The sequence below is a fragment of the Eptesicus fuscus genome, chromosome 9, assembly GCF_027574615.1.
Source record: "Eptesicus fuscus isolate TK198812 chromosome 9, DD_ASM_mEF_20220401, whole genome shotgun sequence".
NCBI classification, from domain to species: Eukaryota; Metazoa; Chordata; class Mammalia; order Chiroptera; family Vespertilionidae; genus Eptesicus; species Eptesicus fuscus.
In genome coordinates this window covers 18,991,691-19,010,854 of record NC_072481.1, presented here as the reverse complement: position 1 = coordinate 19,010,854, position 19,164 = coordinate 18,991,691, and the positions used below count along the sequence as shown (strand labels likewise).

Here is a 19,164-nt window from a genome sequence, read left to right as displayed (position 1 = left end):
AAATACCTTGAAATTATTTTCAAAATGTTGTGTGTTCATGCCACTTTCTTCTCCTTAAGCATCTTACTTGCTATTATCACACTCGCCCAGTACCTGTGACCTACTTGATTGCCATCTCTTTGCCCATTTCCTCCCAATCTCAAGTCAGGGAAGAAAGTATTGCTTCTGAAACAGAATAAAGAATACCCATATGGCCACTGTTCTCTTTTCTTATAAACCCTTCTCTTTCTTTTCTTAAATAAAACATTTTTATTGAGCATTTGTCCTAAGCCAGGCTCTATGATAAAGCATCTTATAGAAGCACTTCAGGAAAATTTTTAGAAAGATTTTAAATTCCCATGTATATAACAGAACATTAAGGCCCCAAGAGGTACAATGGATTAAGAAATATTGTGGAATTTGACAAGAATAACAGTGTCCTTTAGAATAAGCAAACTTGATATAGCTGAGTTTGAAAATGGGACCTGACTAGTTGCAAGGGCACTGACTCTGAAATCAAGAGTCCTGTGACAATTCTGGCCATGATTGTTTGTGTCTGTGGGTGAGCATTGCACCTCTTGGGGCCTTAATGTTCTGTTATATACATGGGAATTTAAAATCTTTCTAAAAATTCTGAAGTGCTTCTATAAGATGCTTTATCATAGAGCCTGGCTTAGGACAAATGCTCAAGAAAAATGTTTTACCAATTTTAACACTGAGCCTTTTCTGATTGGTCTCACCACTTTCATTGAGACTCAGAACTTTGAAGATGAGCCCTAGAATTCTCTGGAGAAATCCAAGCTGGGTATATTTTTGTAGATACCATTAATCTCCAAACCAGGCATTCATTAAAACTCATGAAGTTCACCTTAAGTGACTTTCTCTTGGATCCTGAATTGTTACTCATCTACACACTCTTTTTGGTTTATGTGTATTTCTTATCTACTTTGCTTTTTTGTTTTAAAGGAGTTGGGGGGCGGGGGCGGGGTGTTTGGCAAAAGAAAAGGCTTCACATTCATTTTATAAAAGGCTTTACATTCTTTTTATGTAATGTAAAAAATATGCCAATATTGGGAATACACACACACACACACACACACACACACACACACACTCACACTCAATATAATTTATTACTCTGCTTTAGTTTTTAAATTGATTTTTGGAAAGAGGAAGGGAGTCGGGGTGGGGGGCAGAGAAACATTGATCATCTGCCTCCTGCGCACCCCTTATAAGGAATCGAGCCTGCAACCCGTGCATGTGTTCTGACCAGGAATCAAATCAGCAACATTTTGGTGCATGGGGTGACTCCCAACCAACAGCCACACCAGCCAGGGCTGCTTTACATTTTGATAAGCCTTTTGGTCTTATCTCTATTTTACTAGTTGAGGAATTCACAACTATTGTTCCCTGGTCATCAGTCACAGCAGCAATATCAGTGGCATGAAAGTTGCTACTGTATCATTTCAGGCTGTGTCTCAACAGAAGGTGTTAAGAGCTGCCATTCCTGATGAAGAACTTGAAAACCTATTTCAAAGCATATGGTGTTTTTTTTTTCCTACCCCTGATGTGTAATCCTTGGCCTAAGGTGCCTTAATAATTTTCAGACTTCTATTTAGCACCAGAATAATTTCTTCAATGATTTTTTTTGTGGCTCTCTTTATAAGACAGGCAAATCTGGGAACCCCAATTTTTTTCAGGGGTGGGTTTCAGATGGGAGAGGAGGTTATTCCCTAAGGGCAAGAATCTCCACGGAGCACAGAATGGAAAGCCCCTGAAGTCTCCATGCATTTTGTGTTTTCTGATTCTTGGTGCTCAGGTTCTGGTTCCCAGCAGGAATTTTAATGGCTTCACTAACCGTTCCTCCGTTTTTGCTAGCAGTATCCTATCAGTGGTTAAAAGCATTCCCCAGATAACGTCTGTGCTAAAGTTTCTTTTCAGCTTGCTGAATTGCCCTTGTGGAAGTCATGGCACTAATAGAATTTAATCTTAATACAAAAGCAACAGAATTGAAAAGGAGTTAGAGATGATGTAGGCTTTCATGTATGGGATGCTTTTTCCACTCTTCAACAAAGCTCCTTAAGAATGAGTCTTGAGTTCTCCTGTTCTGTAACCAACAGGAGGACTCACAAATGGCAGTGGAAGATACATCTCTGCTGCTCCAGGCGCGGAAGCCAAGTACCGCAGTGCGAGCAGTGCCTCCAGCCTCTTCAGCCCTAGCAGCACCCTTTTTTCTTCCTCCCGTTTGCGATATGGAATGTCTGATGTCATGCCCTCTGGCAGGAGCAGGCTTTTGGAAGATTTTCGAAATAACCGGTACCCCAATTTACAACTGCGAGAAATTGCTGGGCATATAATGGAATTTTCCCAAGACCAACATGGGTCCAGGTGAGGACTTGGCTTTGGCACTTAAGGTAACTGAAATTTTAATGCCTTAAATTCCATTCCTCAAATACGTATGCACTAAGTAAATTGCTATAAAATAATTGAAGCAGTTGCTTCTTAGTGTACTTTCCATTATTTCAGAGAAACTTGGGATTATGAAGGTCACCAGATACACAAGCGATTGAAAAGAGCCATTTAGAAATTGAAGTTGGGATCACATGCATAATTAAAATAAACTTTCTTTTTCAAACAAGCCTTTTTACCTTTCTGAAAGATTAGCCTGATGTTTCTAATTCACGAGAACCTCACAGAATGGCTACAATTTAAGAAACAGAAACACTATCACAAAGACATATATCCGCACATGTTTGCTAATTGAATCCCTATTAAGAGCTACTCAGATATAAGTTTGGACCTCTGCTGCTCAGGATTAAGACAACTCCATCACTTTTTTGTTGTTTTATTCTGTAGAAGTGAGAGTCTGCATAGAGGTGAGAGAAGCAGCTCTTACAAAACAGAATTAGCTTGGGTTACTCCCGCCCGTTTGACTATTCAGTGGGCTTCACAGAAAGGGACTCTGGTCCTGGGGAGAAAGCATATTTATGATGTTGCCCATCCTTTCCTATTTGTCTCCATTTCTCTTTCTCTCTGACTGTGCCCACTGAAACAGCTTCTTAAAAACCTACTTTCTCACTAAGTTCTGCCAGCTTGCTACTGGGCAAGGATTTCTCATATTTGGATCCTGTAGACCAGATTGAGAGACAACATGATTTTTCTGATAATCACCTGAATCAAAGAATTGTTATTTAGATTGGCAGATTGAGTAGCTACTACTTCAGAACACCCTGCAGACATTTATAACAACTGTTCCACATCCTTAATGAGTATTGCTTCATATGAATATGAGGTAAATAATATAGCAAGGACCATAAACTTTGATCCTCTTAATGTGGGACTGGTTTCTAAAGGAAAAAGTTCTCCTTGTGTTATGCCCATCTTCACCCTCTCCTCTCTTTTCCTATTTCTCCCTTTTGTCTCTTTCTCTCAAACCCACATATAAATTCAATTTTGTACATATGTCCTACTGTAATGAAATATGCTCACACTTAAATCTACATTTAAAAGCTGTTAAGTTAGGGTATACTTCACACTATAAACACTTTTTCCTTTTTAGGAATTCTTCAATTAAGTGAGCTCAAGGGATTCATTTAAATAACAATTGTATTTGTGCAGCCACGTGCACCTGCACCTGTGTAAATGTACACACATACATTTTCGGAAATGATTCATTATACAAATTGAGCTCATTATTTATTTCCAAGTCTTTCTAAAATGCTGTGATTGCCCTTTTTACTTTGCACTTCAGATTCATTCAGCTGAAACTAGAGCGGGCCACACCAGCTGAGCGCCAGCTTGTCTTCAATGAAATCCTCCAGGCCGCTTACCAGCTAATGGTGGATGTATTTGGAAATTACGTCATTCAGAAGTTCTTTGAAGTAAGCCTTTGTACTTTCTATCCTTTGACTTTAGAGAATCTCCAGAGCATTTTGATTTTCATTAGCTGTTTTTAGAATTGCCATCCCATTCTAGTCCTCAAAATGAAATGTGTGTGGGCTTTTAAAATAATTTTTAAATGTTTTCCAATTCATTTGCAGCAGATGATGCCAGTCTAATTTAGAAATGTGTATGGAGAATCATTGTCCCCATTTAGGATCTCTAGTATGTTATTTCTGATTGTTACAATAGTTTCACTAAAATGTAATTTTTTGAGGAAATAATTCTTGTAAGATAATTTTAGCAAGTCCACAATAAAGTGTTCTAAAAAATGAAATTTTTTTTTTTTAGGATTCCTAGAGAATTATCTTTGAACACCAACTCTACTGTTTTTCATCATAAACTATAACCTAAAGATTGTTAAACACTTACTGGGTCATCCTTCGACCTTGGTTTCTTAGTTTTCCTCCATGAATGTGAATAATGTCCACCTCTGTTATCATTGTCTTTGGAAAGGATTAATGAGATTGTTGGATTAGGTCTTTTCCCTTAGTTAACTAAACGCTCAGAAAGGCAGGGATTCTTGGCTTACCATTATAGCCCTGGTGTACTGGGATCAACAACTCCAAGCTATAAATCCAGAAAGAAATGAAACATTGAGGTGAAGAAATGAGTAGAAGGGAAAAGTACTGGAATTGTACAGTGTTTGCCACAGAACAAAATAAATTTTTTAACTTCTTATGTATGATTTTGTTTGATTTATGTGAAGATTTAAAAAGTGGCTCACTCATAGCCTATATCTTCCTAACTTGTCTCTTAAAGACTTAAGTTCTTTGACACTTAATTCTCCAGTTGTGGACTAAGAGACCAACCTAAACATGACTTGTAATTTTGATTTAGAATATCTTTTCACTGTGATTTTTGTCATAGGTAGAAAAATATAGGGGTCTCCAGCTCCAGATCTCTGCAGCTAGTGGTGGCTGAATGAACAGTGGATTACAGCCATGTGATTTGGGACAAGCTAGAAAAAGGTCCCTGACTTAGAGAAAGTAGACATTAGTTCCCTTGTATAGAAAATGAGTGGGTTGGGCATAAAGTCTCTTCAGTCTGATGATTATGCTATGCAAACAAAACTAAAAAGCCAGGATGGAAAATCATTCTAGGAAGAGTTTTAATACTATGCAGCCTTACCTTTTGATTTTCTTTTCCCCCCTGACTCGGTTTCATTGTATAATAGATAATACATATCAGTTCTTGGAATGATATTGTACACTAATTCAAAACAGAGTGCCCATATGTGCTTTGGCTTAAATTTCATAGATGAAAGAACTTTTCAATCCCTGGACCTCAGATACCTAAAGTGCTGTTGATTTTCTGTAAGAAGTCTTTGAATCTTCCCCAGACATTGTGTAAAGCCCTAATGAACACTGTCTACCACATGTATTATTATTTTAGAGTAAACATAAATGCTCTTGTAATTAATCAAGTATAGATGTATTTAATAGTACTAATGAATTAATGGCAGCTTTCATGAATTACATATTTTTGTTTGGCAGATATTAATAGTGAAACCACTACTGTTGATAGCCGAGAAATTTTTTAAAATTAAAAACAGTTCCTCATAATCAGGGACTGAAAACTATTCTCTTGAAGAAACAAATGGTGCTACACACACACACACACACACACACACACACACACACACACATTAATTTCAGAAAGGGAGAGAAACATCAATGATGAGAGAATCATTGATCGGCTGTCTCCTGCACGCCCCCTACTGGGGATTGAGCCCAAAATCTGGGCATGTGCCTTTGACTGGAATTGTACCTGGGACCCTTCAGTCCGTAGGTTGACACTCTATACACTGAGCCAAACTGGCTAAGGCAAAAACATAGACTTTTTAAACAAAAGGTTTTAATCATAGGTGATGAGGCTAAAAGAGGTATACCAATGGTTTTATACAGAATAACATATGCTTTGCTTTCTCTGGTTTCTTTCCTTCTACCTAAGTAATGGTGTTCACCCAAACATTATGTCTAGTTTGGCAGCCTTGAACAGAAGCTGGCTTTGGCAGAACGGATTCGAGGTCATGTCCTGTCATTGGCACTGCAAATGTATGGCTGCCGTGTTATCCAGAAAGCTCTTGAATTTATTCCCTCAGACCAGCAGGTAATTGTAAGTTTCCCCTTTAACTTTTCTCTTGGTGTTTGATGTTTCTCCATGGCACATGTAGTGAACCCTCTAAACTTGCCAGCTTTTAGTTTTATTTTATAGTTTTTCTTTGGTGCTTGTGGCTGCCGTTCTGTGCATGGCAAGCATGAACTGTGCAGTTTGTAAAGTTATAGTACATCAGGTGTCTTGTGTTAAAACCAGTGGTTTCAAACACTCTTCAACAGTCTTTAGTAGGTGCAATTTTACAGGTGGGTTTTTGTTTGGCAAGAGTTGAAGGCTGTAAAATACTAGTAACTTGTCATTTTCTTCAGCCTGAACTGACATTTCAACAAATCAAACTTTCTTCCGAACCACCTTCCATTTTCCTTCATTTACTCTCTCTTATTCATCCACCACACCACCATTTACCCAGTGAGTGTCTGCCCAGTGCAGTGGCTGGCCTGGCACATTGACCTGATGCCCACTTTGTGCCCGACACAGTGGGGAAGAGGGATGGGAAGCAGTGGTGAGAGCACGTGCCCCGAGTCTTAGAAGGAAGGCTTTAAAAAAAACCAAAAAAAAACAAAACAAAAAACTCTCACCAAAGGATATTTTTTTCCCATTGTTTTTTAAAAAAATATTTTTATTGCTTTCAGAGAGGAAGGGAGAGAGAGAGATAGAAACATCAATGATGAGAGAGAATTATCGGCTGCCTCCTGCACATCCCACACTCGGGAGCAAGCCCCACACTGGGGATCGAGCCCGCAACCCGTGCATGTGCCTTTGACCGGAATTGAACCTGGGACCTTTCATTCCGTAGGCCGATGCTCTATCCACTGAGCCAAACTGGCTAGGAGTTCCTTTGAATTTTAGAGAGAATGGAAGGGAGGGAGGGGAGTGCGACAGAGAGAGAAACATTGATGGGAGAGAGGTATATTGCTTGGTTACATCCCACATGTACCCTGATGGGCTGGGGATCGAACCTGCGATTCTTTGGTGCTTGTGCCAACGCTCTAACCACTGAGCAACATCGGCCAAGGCTGAAGGAAAGCTTTGCATGAGGAGAAGTCCACTCTAAAGAGGAGTCAGACAGGAGAAGAGAAAAGGGACAGAAATCTAAAGTGTTGGGTACTGTGGGTGGGAGCTGACCGAGAAAGCACCTGCAGAGGCCAGTGATTCAGGAACAGTCACAGAGCAGGTCCATCCAGCCCCACAGAGACACAGGGCCCAGGCAGCCACATTAACCCCCAGGTAGGTGTGCTACGGCTGTGCTTGTGCTGCGAGCCTTGGGGGGCCTCTGATCTGGACCCTCAGCCTTTGGACTCTGAACGCACTCAGCCCTTCTCAGTGGAAGGGGATGCCTTGGTCTGGCAATGATGAGCCACTTGCCCTCACTGAGAACAAAGTTCAGTGATGAGAATCTTTGTTATGGACTCGAGTTCTGAGCCAGATGAAGCACCCACCACCTCCAGTTCAAAGCAAAACAATACAAAACACCGCATTGGTGTTGGTGACGGCAATTGAAGGCGGGGGAGTCCACAGTCCTTATGCTGTGAGGTCCTAGAAACGTGGGCCAGGAGGCTGGTGAAGGCAGAGGGAATGTTGGAGATGCACAGCAGCTTGGAGTTTGTTCATTCAGTGCTCAGTATTGGAGATGCTGCAGTGATGCGGTGTGGGGTGTGTAAGTAAATAGAAGCAGGGTGAGGCTACTACTAGGAGTTTTCTTCTCCTGTTCAGATTATTACAGTTTTCATTTTACCTGGGATTTTCAGGGATGAAAATTTCATGGTCAAATATCTCTTTAGTTTTCTAGGTTTTTTTTTTAACATGAAAGTTTCTTTCTGTTATATATATTTTTTAACAACCTTAAAGCCCATTTACTGAAAGATATCAGGAATATTATAGTTTCTTGGCTATTTTTTCCATCTTTGCCCTCTCCCATGATTGTGATAACTTGTTGGACTCCAAACTTTTCAGATTTTATTATTTTCTGATTGGATCCCAACATTATAGTAGTTTTCTACCTCCCTTCCCATTCCCCCCAGCTGTTGTTCTTTCTATCCTACATTTCTGTATATCTTTTCCTGGTCTGGTTTCTCTATGATAACTTGTTCTGGGTCTGAACTCCTCCTCCTGCTATGGATAATTTTTTGTTTTCCAGATATAAGTTTATTATTTTGTGTGAAATGATTTAATCTCTAGTGGTTTCTTTGGGCTCAAGAAAATATTTAGGGAAGCCACCCCCCCCTTCCCCCTTCATTTCCATGATAAGTTTATATAGACATCATTCTCTAATTATTTCCATAATTGCATTTCCATGATAAAGTTGGGTGGTGTTTTTTTTTCTTTTTTGACATTTGATTGCTTTAGGAAACTTTCCCAATTTTATTGCCTTTTGCTTGTCTTTGGCATTGTAACCTTGATTTTTTTTTTTTTTAATTAGAAAAATCTCTTAGATGCCTTGACATATTCAACATCTCTGGAATTTAAGACATTGCATTCATAAATGTCACCATTTTAAACTGGCTTGTAGCCTTCCACCATAAATATGGAGTCATTATAGTGGAGCTAATGTATAGAGATTGGGTATAGCAAAGAAACTGAATAGCGAGTACCAGGTTCCAGACATGCGTGGTGCAGGTATTCAGCTTCAAGATAAATGAGACGTGAGGCAGCAAGTTTGGGGGAAGGTGTCGAGTCAAAATCTCATCATTCCGTTTTCTATACCCTTGTCATCTCCACTCATAACCTCCTCACACAAACCCCTCACTGCCGGTCCTGCTCCTGTATTCCCTGCCTTTGGACACTTTCCATCAGTTAACTGAGAGCACTGTTCCTGCTGCTGACATGGCAGGCACTGTGGCCTGGTGGAAGTGTGTTGGCGTCACAGACCTGGGCTATAATTCTGATTTAGTCACTATCTATAGTTTTAAATACCTTGCTTAACCCTTTGAAACTTAATTTCTTTTTTTAAAAAAATTAAGTAATTTCCTAATCCTCACCTGAGGACCTTTTCCCATTGATTGTTAGAGAGAGGGAAAGACAGAGAGAAATATCGATGTTGAGAGAAACACATCGATTGGTTGCCTCCTGCACGATGCCTGACCAGGGCCTGGGCCGGGGGAGGAGCCTGCAACTGAGGTACATGCCCTTTGACTGGAATCGAACCTGGAAGCCTTCGGTCCCCAGGCTGATGCTCAAGCCACTGAGCCAAACTGGCTAGAGCGAGATTTAATTTCTTTATATATAGGTTGCCAGGGGGTCTGGAGGATAATATATAACTGACACACACTGTTTTGTCACACACAGGAACCATATTGCTTGGGTTTGAATCTTGGCAGTTTAGGTCTGTGATTTTAACAGGTCATTTAATTTGTCTGTCTTGGGTTTTTTCTTTCTTTAAAAAGTATGTTTTTAAAAAAAAAAAATAAATAAAAAAAAAAGAAAAAAAAAAATAAAAAGTATGTTTTTATTGATTTAAAAGAGAGAGAGAGAGAAACATTAGTGATGAGAGAGAATCATCGATAGGCTGCCTCCTGCATGCAAGTCCCCACTAAAACTCCCCCTCCCCCCCAAATCAGGGATTGAACCTGAAACCCAGGCATGCACCCCACCCGGGAATTGAACCATGACCTCCTGATTCATGGGTCGATGCTCAACCACTGAGCAACACTGGTGGGCTGTCTTGGTTTTCTTATCTATAATAGTGTCTAGTCCATAGGATTATTATGAGGGTTCATTGAGTCAAAGGATGTTAAGCACTTAGAGGTATGCCTACCCTATAGTGAGCTCTAGATTAACAACTATCATTATTAATATTACATATCTCACAGAGCTGTCATAATAGAAATATGTTGAATTGCTTGTGAAATTCATTCTATTTGAAGATGTCTGCATTTAAGAAAATATTTTTATTGATCTCAGAGAGGAAGGGAGAGGGAGAGAGAAATAGAAACATCGATGATGAGAGCGAATCATTGATCAGCTGCCTCCTTGCACGTCCCCCTACTGGGGATCGAGCCCACAACCTGGGCATGTGCCCTTGACTGAAATCGAACCCGAGACCCTTCGGTCTGTAGGCCGATGCTCTATCCACTGAGCCAGACCAGCTAGGCAAGATGTCTACATTTTAATCTCCCAGAGTTTTTTGCAAGTTAGAATAGTTTCTTAGACTGGTTACTGTTACAGGAGGTTTGCTAACGTGGAAAAACGCTATTCATCATTTATTACCATAGTGTTCCGTACCTGAGTTGTCCCACTTTCATTATCATGGATTCTCTCCCTCTTCAGTGCTTTTGTGTTTGGTAAGGAGAACATTGATTGTCCAGCTGTTTGCTCGCTGTGATTCTGGTGGTGCTTTCTTTCCTTGTCTCCAATAGAATGAGATGGTTCGGGAACTAGATGGCCACGTCCTGAAGTGTGTGAAAGACCAGAATGGCAATCACGTGGTTCAGAAATGCATTGAATGTGTGCAGCCTCAGTCTTTGCAGTTTATTATTGATGCATTTAAGGGACAGGTAAGTGACTTGGGAAAGAAATAAGGGAACAAATTGATGTGGTATTTCCACTGTGAGCTGAGAACAAGATAGGATTTTTGGAGTGTTCTCAAATGCTGCAGTAAATTGCAGCTCTGTTCATTTGTGTCAGGTGCCTAGCTCTGTGTACCCAAGTCTCTCTCTTCCTTTAAGTGTCTGTGGATCTTCTGTCATTACTGCAGATGTCTGCTCATGTTGGGATAAGTTAGACATCAGAGTTGTTAAAGGTAAATCTCATATTTGAAGAATAGATTTTTTCCTTTGGCTAAGTACTATTTATGTTGATATTTAAAAGTTTTGATCACATTTTAACCCTTTGCACTTGCTTGCTTTTTTCTCGATTCCTTTATTCTAATGCTAACCTTGTCAAGTCACACTCGACATCCGAGTGCAAAAGGTTAAAAAACAAGGTGTTTCCTGGTTAATTTTGGGGGGGATGGGATGGTGATCAGGTTTATTTGAACTGTATTAAGTGACAATACAAGTAGAGATAGCTTCAAATTTTTCTGATTTAGCTATATGTCATAAGAGCCTATATGTGCTTTTTTTTTTTTTTAATGCAGTGGACAGTTTAAAAAAATATTTTTAATTGATTTTAGAGATGGGGGTGAAGGGAGGAAGAGAGAGAGAGACAGGACGGGGGAGAGAAACATTGATTGGCTTCCTCCTGCACACCCCTTATTGAGGACTGAGTCCGAAACCCAGGCATGTTCCCTGACCAGGAATGGAACTGGTTACCCTTAAAAAAAAAACCACAAACCCTTGTGTACTTACCCAACATTATACTGTATAACTAGAGTAAACTGTGGAAGTCCATAGTATTTTAAGTAAATATTTAAAACATAATGTTGAGTAAAGTAAGTTGTTTCAGACTGTTTGTTTATCATATTTCTAACGTTAAAATTGTTCAGAACCATGCAGTATACCATTAAAGTATTTAGTTTTGCACATGAAGCTACATACATAAAATCATATATAAAGCACTTAGTGCAGTGACTGGTGGTAAACATTTAGTGTTAGCTGTTGTTACTGTTCTTAAAATTATTGTCATTATTCTTTTTCTTAAAAAATATTTTATTGATTTCATAGAGGAAGGGAAAGGGAGAGAGAGATAGAAATATCGATGAGAGAGAATCCATTGATTAGCTGCCTCCTGCCCGCTCCCTACTGGGGATTGAGCCAATAACCCAGCCATGTGCCCTTGACCGGAATCAAACCAGGGACCCTTCAGTTCGCAGGCTGATGCTCTATCCACTGAGCCAAACTAGCTTGGGCTCATTATTCTTTTTATATTTTCTATTTTTATTGATTTCAGAGGGGAAGGGAAAGGGAGAGAGAAACATCAATGATGCAAATCATTGATTGGCTTTCTCCTGTACACCACCTCCTGGGGTGGGAGCCTGCAACCTGGGCATGTGCCCTGACCAGGAATTGAACTGTGACTTCCTGGTTCATAGGTCAACACTCAACTACTGAGCCACAGTAGCCAGGCTATACTTGTTTTTAAAATCCACAATGAGGATATTTTTTCCATTGATCTTTAGAGAGCATGGGGGAGGGGTGTGTGTGTGTGTGTGTGTGTGTGTGTGTGTGTGTGAGAGAGAGAGAGAGAGAGAGAGAGAGAGAGAGAGAGAGAGAGAGAGAGATTGGTTGCCACCCGCATTCGCCCCAACAGGGGCCAGTGATCGAATCTGCAACCCAGGTTCGTGCCCTTGACCAGGAATCGAACTGCGACCCTTTGGTTCACTGGCCAACACTCTTAACCACTAAGCCACACCACTAGGACAATTGTCATTATACTTGACTAGAGGCCCGGTGCATGAAATTCGTGCACGTGGTGCGGGGGATGGGAGGCGGGTCCCTCAGCCCTGCACCCTTTCACAGTCTGGGAGCCCTTGGGGGATATCTGACTGATGGCTTAGGCCCGCTCCCCCTGGGCCTAAGCTGGCAGTCGGACATTCTTAGCGCTGCTGCAGAGGCAGGAGAGACTACTGCCACCGCTGCTGTGCTCACCAGCTGTGAGCCTGGCTTCTGGCTGAGCGGTGCTCCCCCTGTGGGAGCGCACTGACCACCAGGGGGCAGCCCCTGCATTGAGCGTCTGCCCGCTGCTGGTCAGTGCCCGTCATAGTGACTGGTCGTTCCGCTGTTTGGTTGATTTGCATATTAGCCTTTTATTTTATAGGATAACAGATCTGAGGTGCAAGTTTGACTAGGAAGGGCGGAATTGAGATGGGACACCTGAAGCCTGTGTCTTATCTTGCACCAGACCCAATAAAAGAGTTCCTCTACACCCCAGTTTAATTCAGAATATTACTTTGTGATTATGTGAAAGCACTTAGGATTTGATCACAGACCTTTTTCTATTTGTTGTTGTTGTGTGTTTTTTTTATTTATTTGTCTTTTACCTCTGTCCTTTGACACAGTGAACTCTTAACTGTTTTTAATGATCTTGACTAATTCTCTTTTCTAGGCTTCTTGGAAAAGTATTTTTCATCTCTGAATTTATGTATGTGTGACTTCCTAGAGTAGTTAAGAAATGGGCTTACATACACACCTTATTTGTAGAGAGAACTTAATGTAATATTTACAATTTGGGCTTTTGCCTAGGACATCATATCCTGGCTCTATCATTTACTATATCTGTATGACTGTACATCATGTAGACTTATAGGATCTTCAGTTTTCTCATCTGTATGCAGAGAATACCATGATTGTCTCTCAAGGTCATTGAGAAGATTAGTGGGGTTATGTATATTAATATGAAGCATTAAAAGAAGCAGGTGTCAATTTTGGCTTTCCTATGTTTGTCTGCCCTAGGTGTTTGCTTTGTCCACGCATCCTTATGGCTGCCGAGTGATTCAGCGGATCCTGGAGCACTGCCTCCCTGAGCAGACACTGCCTATCTTAGAGGAGCTGCACCAGCACACCGAGCAACTTGTGCAGGTAGTGGAGTTGCCAGTAGAGTAACTGCAAACACCTGGGGGCTCGTGCAGGCCCAGAGCTTGTGTGTTTTCTCAGCACAGGTATCCGTTCCAGTAAAGGTTACTGTTAATGTGTTTAACATGCCCACTGACGCTTTTGGGCAAGTTTCCATTCATACCAGCCTGCTTATGGTTTTGTGAACATGGGTAGTGAATAGAGCCTGGTCTTGGAGCAAAGAGGATGTGCCTGCCAGAGCTCTGCTCTGGACTCACTAGCTATGTCATCATGGGCAGGTCATTTAATTTGCCTGGGTCTGTTCCATCGTTTAAAATGAACTAAGTGGATTAATTGATTTCTTTCTAGCTTTGATACTTTGTCTTGCATCTACCAGTAAAAATTTTTTCCATATCATACTAACCATTTGTCCATTTTCTACATGTAGAATGTTATACTGAAGACATTTTTTTTTAAAGCCAGAATTTGTTTCTATTTAAAATTTCAAGAGACTTTAAAAAGGCTCAAAAGCCCAAAGATGTCCTGGAGCAGTTTGTTTTGTAGGTGTTGTTTGTTTTGGTGAGAAGTACGATATTGTAAATTATTTAATAGTCCTTGTAGAAGAACTTGAAAGTGCAGAAAGCAGCAACAAAAAAAATGATCCATAATCCTCCCATCCAGAAGCAAACACATTTGGCATTGGCCATTAAAAAAAATACTACTTGTATGTTCTTAATTTTTTACGTCTTACAAATAAATATTTTTGCCTCTAGAATTGCTTGTTCACATTTATTCTCTCAAAGATCTTCCACTTTAGATGAATGAGTAAATCCATTATATATTTGTAATATTATTTAATCAGGCATTGTCTGTTTTGTTGGACATAAGCTTTGTTTCCAGTGTTTCTTTGTTGTACATAGGTACAGTGAAATTTGTACTTTCTGTTTGAGAAAAGTATCTCTTTATCCCTACCTTCCACTCCCTCCAAATTCGAGCAGGCTTGCTTTTTTGTAGATAATATTTTATGAAGAACCCAACTAGATCTTTTGGGCATAAATATATTAGAAATATTCTATTGTGTAATAGTGATATATTCCTATTTTGTGATCATAGGAAAATTGTCATTACCTATTTAAAAATTGTTACGTGTTCATTAGTATTCAGGTAAGCCATCATAGTGCTACAGGAAAATAGGTGTTGATTAGATGTAAGGATTTTGGTAATCCACTGAACTCATTTCTATATGAATTTTATTTCTTTTGTTGTTTCTCAAACAGGATCAATATGGAAATTATGTAATCCAACATGTATTGGAGCATGGTCGTCCTGAGGATAAAAGTAAAATTGTAGCAGAAATTCGAGGCAATGTACTCGTATTGAGTCAGCACAAGTTTGCAAGGTACGGGCTTTGAATTATAATAGACAGGTTTTTTAGAAGAGAGGATTAAATATTTTATATCTAGAGAGGAAAATAGTTTTCATTCTTTTAAAATAATGTTTATTTTTCTTAAACAATAATAGTTTAATAGTTTAATTGAAACAGATTATTCTATCATAAAGTATAAAACATAAGAAGTCATTTAGTGGGCTCCTCATTTCCTTAGAGTCAGCACATAACTTAAGTTTTGTTCTTTGGTAAACTGAACTTTCATTAACTTACTTGTTCAGAATTGTGACATGTTCTTTACTCAGTTTCCTCTTCCGCACCTGAATTACGAAGCAGTATATCATATCTGTGTGTAGGCCTTTGTATTCTTAGAATCTCTTTCTCAGTCTTCATATTGCCAGCTCAAGAATAAAATGCACTAGTTATTCCTAGGTTGTGAAAGATGTCTAGATAACTTATAAGTAGCAGGGGCTGGAGAAGAAATTGATGGCCCTCCAATGGCTTAGTGGTATGGTCTTCTAAATAGAATCTGCATGTGCTGCTATACACATAACATAGTAGTCCATATTTTTGGAATATTTGCTTCTCTGTTTTTTAGGGTAAATTTCAAGGCTTCAAGGCATGTGTGACATAATCTTGATGTTTTTAAATGGCTTATTTTTAGTTTGTAAAAATCTTATACCATTATAGCATGGAAAATACAGAAAAGAAATAAAAAGAGTCATTGTCTCAATAGCCTAACCATATCAGGGACATCTCTTAGATCTTGTCTTATCCACCCTCCCCCCCCCTCCCACCCCCAATGACCAGAGAAAATAGGGATCAGAATCTCTTAGGTCTCTTCTTTGGGTCACTGTCCTATTTACTTTTTTGTTCATTGTATTTAATATCACCCTTGGATATAGCATAGTGTTAATATTACAATAGACTTGGGTTCAGATAAGGACTGAGCAACTATTGTGGGCCCTGTTGTCCCACAGATAACAATGATAAATTATGAACAAAATGCAAAAAAAAACACACCACTATGAAGGCATTAGAGAATAAACAAGAGCAGGTAGATTGGGGGGGGTGGGACTGTTGATACTTGGAAGCAGGTAATTGCACTGAGAAAATTGCCCTTCCCCATTTAAAATTTTTTAATTATATTAAGATAAAATTGACATATAACAATGTGCAACTTTGAGGTGTACAATGTGTCGGTTTGATACATTTATATATTGCACTATAACTACAGTTGCATTAGCTAGCACCTTAATGTCACATTAAGACATGTTGAGGAGAAACCAAGATGACGGCATAGGTAAACACCTAAACTGCTGCCTCGCACAACAATTTCAAAACTACAACTAAAAGACAAAATGAACATCATCCAGAACCACAGGAAAGCTGGCTGAGTGGAAATTCTACAAATAGAAGGAAAGAGGAAAACACACGGAGAATCAGAGGAGCTGCAAAAGGCTGAGGTACGGAGACACGTGCGCGGGTGGCTGAGTGCCTGGCTGGCTTTCTCTAGCGGGAAGGAGACAAAAGCTCCCGACTACACTGAACCCCAGTTCCGACTGCACTGAACCCCAGTTCCAGGCGAGACCCTGGGGACCCAGGCTTATATGGGGGGAATCTGGATTGTCAGGCGGAAACTCAGGGGAGCCGCAAAAGGCAGAGGTCTGGAGGCGCGTGCGTGAAGAGAGGACTGACTGCTGAATGCCGCTGGCTTTCTCTAGCTGGTGGGAAACGGAAGCTCCCCCACTACGCTGAACTCCAGTTCTGGGCGAGAATCTGGGAATCCAGATTCATTGGGGGAGAAACTGGACTGTCTGGCAGCAGGTGAAACTTGAGGGCGGCTTACTCTTAGAGGTGCTTGCAGCGATTACTGAGGGACACTGAGACCCAGGGGCATCATAGGGCAGGGCTGACGGGAAGCCAAGACTGTCTGCTCAGCCCTGAGACTCTGCCCCATCCAAGCTGAGCACAGAGGCTTTTGCAATTTTGCAAGTCTTGTCTCATAAGGCTGCCTCCATCACAGAAGTTCTCCTGGCATAGACACAGCTGATCCTCACAGCCAATTGGCCTGGAGGTCAATTCCTTCCAGTGATACCAACAACAATCAAGACTTAACTACAACAAGGCTGTACACACAGTCTACAAAGGGGTGCACCAAGAGTGTCCATCTCAGATAACTGAGGAGGCTGAGCCACTGGGCCATATAGGACACCTAGCACACAAAGCTACCCTTACCAACTCAGGGAAGCAGCGAAAATGGGGAGACAAAGAAACAGATCACAAATGAAAGAAATGGAGGAAAACAAATGACTGGTTATAGAGTTCAAAACCATGGTTATAAGGATTTTCAAGAATTTCCTAGAAAAGGCCGATAAATTTAGCGAGACGCTCGAGGATTTGAAAAAGGACCAACTAGAAATTAAACATACACTGACTGAAATAAGAAATATTATACAGAGACCCAACAGCAGATTAGAGGAACTCAAGAATCAAGCCAAAGATTTGAAATACAAAGAAGCAAAAAAACACTCAACCGGAAAAGCAAAAAGAAAAAAGAATCCAAAAATTTGAAGATAGTGTAAGAAGCCTCTGGGACAACTTCAAGTGTACCAACATCAGAATAATGGGGGTGCCAGAAGAAGAGAAAGAGCAAAATACTGAAAACCTATTTGAAGAAATAATGACTGAAAACTTCCCCCACCTGGTGAAAGAAATAGACTTACAAGTCCAGGAAGCGCACAGAACCCCAAACAAAAGGAATCCAAAGAGGACCACACCAAGACATATCATAATTAAAATGCCAAGATTAAAAGACAGAATATTAAAAGCAGCAAGAGAAAAACAGTTAATTACCTACAAGGGAGCACCCATACGATTGTCAGCTGATTTCTCAACAGAAACTATGCAGGCCAGACGGGAGTGGCAAGAAATAGTCAAAGTGATGAATAGCAAGAACCTACAACCAAGATTACCCAGCAAAGCTATCATTCAGAATTGAAAAAAGAGCTTCACAGATAAGAAAAAGCTAAAGGAGTTCATCACCACCAAACCAGTATTATATGAAATGCTGAAAGGTATTCTTTAAGAAGAGGAAGAAGAAGAAAAAGGTAAAGATAAAAAATTATGAACAACAAATACATATCTATCAACAGGTGAATCTAAAAATCAAGTGAATTAAAAATCTGAGGAACAGAATAAACTGGTGAATATAATAGAATTGGGCATAGAAAGGGAGTGGACTGACAATTTGCAGGGTGAAAGGGGTGTGGGGGGTATGGGAAGAGACTGGACAAAAATCGTACACCTATGGATGAGGACAGTGGTGGGGGGGTAAGGGCAGAAGGTGGGGTGGGAACCAGGTGGAGGGGAGCTATGGGGGGAAAAAAGAGGAACAATTGTAATAATCTGAACAATAAAGATTTATTAAATAAAAAAAAAACAATAAGCAAGACTTGTAAGGAAAAAAAAAAGACATTATATTGAGAACCATTATGATCTAATCCAGGGGTCCTCAAACTTTTTAAACAGGGGGCCAGTTCACTGTCCCTCAGACCATTGGAGGGCCAGACTATAGTTTAAAAAAAACTATGAATAAATTCCTATGCACACTGCACATACCTTATTTTGAAGTAAAAAAACAAAACGGCAAAAACACCCGCATGTGGCCCACGGGCCGTAGTTTGAGGACGCCTAATCTAGTCTCTTAGCAGCTTTGAAGTTTATAGTACAGTGTTGTTGACTATAGTCAGGAAATTTCCTGTTTTTATTGGCCTTTAGCCTATAGGCCCTTCCAAGTCTGCTCCATGCTGGGCTCCTAAATTGGGATAGAAAATCTCTAGTATTCTCAGAAGGCAGAGTTTGGGGGCAGCCATGGCAATAGAACTGACAAAATGACAGGGAAGAAATCTGGAAAGGAAGAGAACCATGGATGAGGTGGGGAGGCCTATATTAAACTTCATAGGTATCTGGTTGACTCCTAAGTCACATTTGCACGGGATACACTCTAGGCAGCCCAACTAAGGCTAAGAGAAATAAACTGAGAGTTCACCTGCTGCCTACTGTATGGGAGAAGTTTGCAGTTTGAGTTTAGTCAACTTAACTCCACTAAAAAAAAAAAAAGGAGTTGGCAGAATAATATTCTTTGGAGGAACATAACAGAACTCAGTTTCCACAGTATATCATCTTCTGTGTCTAGGTAATAGGAAAATGTGACCTGTACTCAACAAAAGCGAAAAAATGTCAAGTGAAAAGAGCAAAACAACACACCACCACCCAGGTGTTGGCATTAGCAGAGGCGGATTATAAAGTAGC

At 40.2% G+C, this 19,164-nt stretch overlaps 1 protein-coding gene and 1 non-coding gene across 14 annotated transcripts in view; both read left to right on the top strand.

The window, feature by feature from the left end:
- Positions 1-19,164, top strand: part of PUM1 (pumilio RNA binding family member 1) — a 126,168-nt gene that overhangs the window by 99,225 nt on the left and 7,779 nt on the right. For 10 of the 13 annotated variants that reach the window (XM_054721428.1, XM_054721427.1, XM_028155107.2 and 7 more), the window contains 6 exons: positions 2,100-2,367; positions 3,731-3,860; positions 5,902-6,036; positions 10,392-10,529; positions 13,365-13,490; positions 14,741-14,862. In XM_054721428.1, the coding sequence (XP_054577403.1) occupies positions 2,100-2,367; positions 3,731-3,860; positions 5,902-6,036; positions 10,392-10,529; positions 13,365-13,490; positions 14,741-14,862 (919 nt within the window). Of the gene's footprint in view, positions 1-2,099; positions 2,368-3,730; positions 3,861-5,901; positions 6,037-10,391; positions 10,530-13,364; positions 13,571-14,740; positions 14,863-19,164 lie in introns of those variants that run through there. The other 3 variants (XM_028155102.2, XM_008147962.3, XR_008557080.1) reach the window with 2 other exon arrangements.
- Positions 7,379-7,463, top strand: LOC114233978 (small nucleolar RNA SNORD103/SNORD85). The gene has a single exon (XR_003620181.2). It is a non-coding gene; the product is annotated as a small nucleolar RNA SNORD103/SNORD85 (small nucleolar RNA).